The sequence below is a fragment of the Misgurnus anguillicaudatus genome, unplaced genomic scaffold (genome assembly GCF_027580225.2).
Source record: "Misgurnus anguillicaudatus unplaced genomic scaffold, ASM2758022v2 HiC_scaffold_33, whole genome shotgun sequence".
Taxonomy (NCBI): Eukaryota; Metazoa; Chordata; class Actinopteri; order Cypriniformes; family Cobitidae; genus Misgurnus; species Misgurnus anguillicaudatus.
Window position 1 is genome coordinate 3,157,926 of NW_027395283.1, and position 7,188 is coordinate 3,165,113.

Below are 7,188 nucleotides of genomic sequence, written 5' to 3' on the forward strand. Positions count from 1 at the left end.
GGTCATGGTGCTGCGTACCCATAGTCATGTAATTGCGTGATATAGGGTTGACCCATGTCCTCAAAAGACGCAAGGCGGAGAAAGTGCGCTCAGATAAGGGCAATGGAAATGGGTAGGCACAGACAGTAATGAAATTAAAATCCAAAATACACGTAATAACCTACGTGTGTCAAAAATAATTTCCTAAAATATTCATAAGTAATATATAAATTGTGCAAAATATTTTTACTTAAAAAAATTCTCCTTCTCGCCAACAGGGGGTGCTGCTGCACCTGCAGCACCCCCACTTCCCGCGGCCATGATTCTGTGTATAGAGGAAATGTAATAAAATAAATAGGCATAGACGAAATATGTTGCACTTAAATAATTAACATATTAACAAAACGAATTTAAAATGATATGACAATTTTCAGTTCTTTTTTTGTGACGTGCTCCACAAACGCACAGAAACTGATTGCTGAAACACCACACACTTGTGAATCTGATGCGCCTCATATCCACACTTACAACGTTTCACATTAAATTACATATTTGTTCAAAACCATTGATAATGTACATACTGAATTTAACACTAGACACTACACTGCAAGAATAGAATAGAAACTTTACTGTCATTATAAAAAATATAATGAAATTTGTTTAGAAGCTCTTAAAGACCAGCAGCCTTAGAAGAATAAACAACAAAAATAGAATTTACATAGTATATAGTTACAAAATAATATCACTGCAGAGCAGTATATATACAGTGGAATTAAATAATGCAAACAACAGTGCAAAATCAAGTTTAACCAAGCATCAGTCATTTAGCAGCAACGCTTATAAACCTACAATAATATTCCTGTTAGGAAGAAACATAAACAGAGCATTAATAGAAATAGCCTACGTCACTTAATAGTAACTCCTAAATGTGCAAACAAATAGTGATATATAGGCTAGCCAATAATATTTACAAAAATGTTTTTAAATGTATTTAAATTTAAATAAATCTTGCAGGAGGATTAGACTTGAGTTGGTGCTAGATTGTGCCCACAGCTACAGTATGCATTCAAACACTGCCTGCATAACACATCCTTAAAACATATCACGATCGTTGCCATAAACAAGAGCTGAGGAGGAGAAATCGCCTTGGTTTCAAATAGAAAGCTGCTAGCAAATGTAAATATTTAAAAAGAAATCATAATAAATGTGTCATAATCTTCATTCCTTTATATACTCTTCTCCTGAGGTGACGTGAAGTGCTTGCTCTGGCAAGATAATCTTAATAATATCCTGTAGTGTGTGATGCACTGGGATTTTTAAATCCTGTAGTGTGAGCATGTTTAAGATTTGAGCAAAGAATATCTGACAAGATTCTCCTAATGTGTGTGCTGCAACCAGATTTCATAATCTGCCAGGATTTTAAAAATCCTGTAGTGTGAGCCAGGCATAAGATTGCCAATTCTTTTTACAACAAAACCCAGCACCATGGGCCCTGTCCCAAATGGCGCACTTCATGTGGACTTTCGGTCTCGTGGCCTTAAATTGCGCGTGCTCGCTTACTGTGCATTCAGACCGCCACCGGCGAGAGCGTCAAAGTGGCCGGAAGTCATTCATTTTCAATGAGAGCCGGCGGCGAGCTCCGGCGAGCAGGGGCGCGGCGCGTCATGTACAGCGTGAGCGTCGAGGAGAGTTGAAATCAGCTCAACTTTATGGTAATGAGATATGACGCGGTTCGGCGGCAACCAATCGGAAGGCGGAAATGTTCGGCGGCAACCAATCGGAAGGCGGAAACCTCCGCCTGAGAGGAGTTCAGAGAATGCATTCGAGCGTCAGAGCGTCCACTACGCCTTTTCTTTAGCGTCGTTGGCAGGGCAGCCAGAGCTTTTATTGACGCTCTCGCCGGTGGCGGTCTGAATGCACAGTTAGTCCACGAGTCCGTAGGGTGTCCCATCTGTCATTTTTACGCTTTGAAGTGTGCTCATCAGCGCCTCCTTTGCCCCCTTGATGTGGTCTTCAGTGAAGCCCGCACTGCAGCAGGCTTCGCGCACTTTACCAACCCAGAAGTCCTTGCGAAAGAGCAATCAGACCAATCAGACGACGGAAGGGAGGAGCTCACACTGAGGGGCAACTTCTCTACCTATTTCCGGTGTGACGCTCGAGTCTGTCCCAAAATACGACTCCGTTGCACCCACGTGGACTCGTATTAAGGGTCCCTAAAGTCTGGACTACGTGATGTCATCAAAGTGTGGACTCTGAGGAGGACCACAAGTCCGGAGTGTGCCATTTGGGACAGGACCATGCTTTCATTCTTGACATGATTTCGACTGGATTGTCACATTGAACTTGAAAGCACGACGCGCATATCCGATAGTGCGCATGCACAGCCAGAGCTTCATGTTCGTGTCTTTTTTGCTTAAACGGACAAATGCTCATATGTCAAAATAGCTGTCTTGGTGATTTTCATACTAAACATTTGGTTACTGTACGTCTTAAACGAATAAACATTTTATTGCATTCGGTCTTAGCCTAACATGTTGAAGTCTCTCTGTCATTAAAGTTTATTAAATATCAAAAGAAAAAAGAAGCATCTTCTGTATCTTCGTAAATAAAGATTAATCCAAACATCCTTTGTGTTGAGCTCTGCTATTTGAAGTAAGTTTAAGGTTTATCATGGAGTTTAGATTTCCTGATATTTTGCTTCATTAAAGGGATAGTTCACAAAATGAAAATTCTGTCATCATTTTTACATCCTTATGATAAACACAAAAGAAGATATTTTGATAAATGATGGTATGCACACATAGCTGTAACCATCGACTACCATAGTAGGAATAAAAACAACATAATGGAATTCAATGGATATACCATTAATTGTGTGCTTATCATCATTTATCAAAATAACTTCTTTTGTGTTTATTAAAATAAAATACAGGTTTAGAACAACATAAGGGTGAGTAAATGATGACAGAATTTTAATTTTTGGGTGAATCCCTTTAACAGACAGTAAATCAGATTTAAGAAATACAGTAGAAAGATTTAAAATTCACCCTTATTGTGTTTACATCTAATGCGATCAAAAGATTCATTCATGCTTTCTTGATACATGGTTACACGTTTTTTTTTTTTGGACTATGGACCCCCTAAAGTAGCTTTGGCCACCCCAAAAAATTCTAGTTCCCCCACTGTCTCTGTGTGAACATGTGCTGTATAATAATGAAGATAACATTTACTAAACACAATCACAAGAATCGTTTATCATCTCTTTAACAAAACACATCATCAAATAAAAGCTATAATCACATGTTTCAGAGTGTTTTATACCTGACAGGAGGAGATGTTGATTCATTCTTAAAGTGCATTGGATGATTCATAGACACATCACTCTTCATAGACACACAACTGAACTCTGGATCTGATCTCTTCTGATAAACTGAACTACAACACACAACATATTTAATACTTTAAAATTACATTCCTGTTATCTTTTGAAGATGATCATAATTAAATATATATACCATTAATTGTGTGCTTACCATCATTTATCAAAATATCATCTTTTGTGTTTATTAAAATAAAATACAGGTTTAGAACAACATAAGGGTGAGTAAATGATGACAGAATTTTAATTTTTGGGTGAATCCCTTTAACAGACAGTAAATCAGATGTAAGAAATACAGTAGAAAGATTTAAATTCACCCTTATTATGTTTACATTTAATGCGATCAAAAGATTCATTCATGCTTTCTTGATACATGGTTACACGTCATTTTCTTTTATGGACTATGGACCCCCTAAAGCAGGGCTGGACTGGTAATCTGGCATACCGGGGAAATGCCCAGTGGGCCGACGTCCTTGGGGGGCCGGTGAATATAATATGATTTATATATATATATATATATATATATATATATATATATATATATATATATATATATATATATATATATATATATATATATATATATATATATATATATATATATATTTTTTTTTTTTTTTTATTGGCCAACGACCGGCCTCATGCGGCCCATTGGTTCATTTTCCATACTGACACTTGGCTGGCCCAATCATCTTTTAACAAGCTCCACCCCTCCCCTTTTGTTTCTTGTGTCAGATGGAAACAGAGACTACTGAGAACAGAGTTGACGTGCGGTAAGCAGAACTGCTTTTAAAACACTGTTGTTAAATATCCTCTTGATAAAATGCAGTCAAAAACACAAGTGATAGATCAATGGCTTTTTGCAAAATGATCAAACTTTTGATCACAGTTTTTACTAAACATATTTTACTAATTCCAAACCAAATTAATCTTAATAATTACCATTAATGTTGTAAATAAAGCATTTATAAGTAATACATTATTGTTAATGATGGCTGACTGGAGAAAAAAACACCTTATATTCAAGTGTGCACAATTATTAGTCACATTTTCTTTTACATTTAAAATGGGCCAAAAATGTTTAACACACACGCTTGGACATTCATTATTTGATGTCCATAAGAAAGATGCCATGCATGGAAATTGCAAAATTGAGGTATGACCATTAGACAAGAAATCCTGATTTGGGTAGCAAGGGCATAAAATAGGATGAAAGGAAAATAGATATACAAAATTAATGTTGGTTATTAAAATTACTGTGGTTTGGAATTGGTAAAGGTGTTCAGAAAAAATATTCAGCACACACTGTAATGGGACTTGTGGTTCAGCCGTGAGACTGTGACTTCATTGTAACATTTATCAGGTCTCAGTGTTATCATAAGGTGCATTGTGCACTCACTGGCTAATACTATTATTTTTAAAACCTGCAAAGCCTTTTACAGCGCTTACATTTTTGTAATGTCACGTTTCAGCTCTTATAGTTTTCTACTTAATCATTATATGGAGTTATAGTCAAGGTTGCACAAAGATTTGTGATCCTATGTTGTGGGCCGGTCTGGGCCAAAATGACAGGGCCAATTTTTTTGTCCCAGTCCAGCCCTGCCCTAAAGTAGCTTTGGCCACCCCATAAAAAAAATTCTAGTTCCGCCACTGTCTCTGTGTGAACATGTGCTGTATAATAATGAAGATAACATTTACTAAACACAATCACAAGAATAATTTATCTGCTGAGTCCCAATTCGCCTACTTATACTACGACCTAAAAGTATGTACTGTTTTTGTGAGGAAAATGTACGTACTTTTGAGTGTGTAGCAAAAGAGTATGCACATTCTGGGACGTACTTCGATGACGTCATGCAACGTGAACGACAACGTGGTTGCCTAGTTACGGTACGCACACCAAACGCAGGTCGTTTGTGAGGCGGCTGGTTATGATGTTCATGTGCAACAATGTGTGTAACGAAAGCTACTTATTTTAAAGTCAAAATAGTTAAAGTTTATAGTATAACTATTGTTTAACGTATTTTATGCTTATTTTATACTTATGTATGCAAATCAAAAATACCGCGATGAAAATGAACCATGCTTTTACTATAGTAAAAGTTTTGTAACCATATTTCTTAATAAAGTTAACATTTGTACAGCCACAGTATTACTTCAAATAAGTCAGTGTGGTTAAACTATGATTAGTGTAGTAAAAGGTGTTTATTTTCATAAGGGTTTATAGTAAGGTATAAATCTAAGACAGAAACATAAAAAGAAATACATAAAAAGACACATGCATGACACAGTACTACAGCCATGGTACTTTATTTTCACAACATCAACCGAATATTACGACACAATGAAAGATAACTTTAATTACGGTTAAACATTTGAATTCTTACACTTAAAAGCTGAGGGCGCATCTCGGCTGCTGCGTCTGGCTGCCATATTTACATCACCACAAAGCTCCTCCCTCCCGCACGCAATGGGTTGTGGGCAATATTAGCCGTTAGAGTGTGGATCGATCTGCACTTCGAAATCTAACCGGAAATAGTAGACCATCCGGGTATCTTTGGGATACTCATTTCAACATACTACGTTTTGGGACGTACTAATTCTAGTTTCGAATACTATTTAGGACGGATAGTATGCGAATTGGGACTCAGCAATCATCTCTTTAACAAAACACATCATCAAATAAAAGCTATAATCACATGTTTCAGAGTGTTTTATACCTGACAGGAGGAGATGTTGATTCATTCTTAAAGTGGATTGGTGGATTCATAGACGCATCACTCTTCATAGACACACAACTGAACTCTGAATCTGATCTCTTCTGATAAACTGAACTACAACACACAACATATTTAATACTTTAAAATTACATTACTGTTATCCTTTGAAGATAATCATAATTAAAAATAACATTTAAGTATTTTCCTATGATATAAATGGTATTTAATAAAGTGTTTGTACCTGCATCCTGGAGAAAAATCTTCATGTGTTGATGTTTGTGTTTGATCCATGATGGAGCTGCAGAGGTGAATCTGATCAATCTGATCTCCACAACTGATACTGAATGAAAATAATATTCAGACACAAAATAAACTTAAAATCAAAGTGACAGACATTAATTCATATAAATAAATCCTGAGTGTTGAAGAAACAATTGCGTCATCAACACAACTTACATCACATTAATACAATATTAACACAAATTAAGTTAAGAGTATAATAACGCTAAAATGAAGATGTTTTAGGAAACTGTCCTCGCGACAACTGAACTTAGAATCTGACTGAATTCACATCCTTAAAATCATCAAGCTTTAACATCAACTATACACGCGACAATACATGAATGTGTTTTTATAAACCTTATATTCACCAGTTTGATGATCGGTGTGGGGAGGATCAACTCATCCCATCTCTATAAAATGGCGAATGGAAAAGTTAAACGCTAAACTTTTTACTTTCTCTTTAAGCCTGTGACGTCACCGACAAGACGACCAATCGCGTGATGTTTTTCTCCCTCTGCTGGTAGCAAACGAGCATTACAGCGTTACATTATACACACATTATTACAACTAATTTAACAGATTTAACTTCTAAACGAGGAGAAATCATTAATGTATTGCTTTAACATTTGTGTGTTTACTTTCATTCATGAAACAAAACACATCAACATCAACAATGATTAAACTGAAATCTAAATTTCTCCTCTTTTCTTCCACTAAAGGAGTAAAGTCATATGGGTTTGGTGTAATGTAAGTGATTTTTCATTATTTTTTTTACATTAACATTCATGTATTTATCATAGTGTGAGGAAGTTCTCATTAAACTGCATG

General features: G+C 36.1%; 1 protein-coding gene across 4 annotated transcripts in view; it reads right to left on the bottom strand.

The window, feature by feature from the left end:
• LOC141363262 (protein NLRC3-like) overlaps window positions 1-6,779 on the bottom strand; it is a 235,062-nt gene extending 228,283 nt beyond the window's left edge. For 3 of the 4 annotated variants that reach the window (XM_073865879.1, XM_073865880.1, XM_073865877.1), the window contains exons 1-4: window positions 6,729-6,779; window positions 6,320-6,418; window positions 6,079-6,192; window positions 3,301-3,414 (exon numbers count right to left, since the gene is read on the bottom strand). In XM_073865879.1, coding sequence (XP_073721980.1) covers window positions 3,301-3,414; window positions 6,079-6,192; window positions 6,320-6,369 — 278 coding nt within the window. In that variant the 5' untranslated portion in view covers window positions 6,370-6,418; window positions 6,729-6,779. The remainder of the gene's footprint in view (window positions 1-3,300; window positions 3,415-6,078; window positions 6,193-6,319; window positions 6,419-6,728) is intronic. The other variant, XM_073865878.1, reaches the window with a different exon arrangement.
• Between the last annotated feature and the right edge of the window lie 409 nt (window positions 6,780-7,188).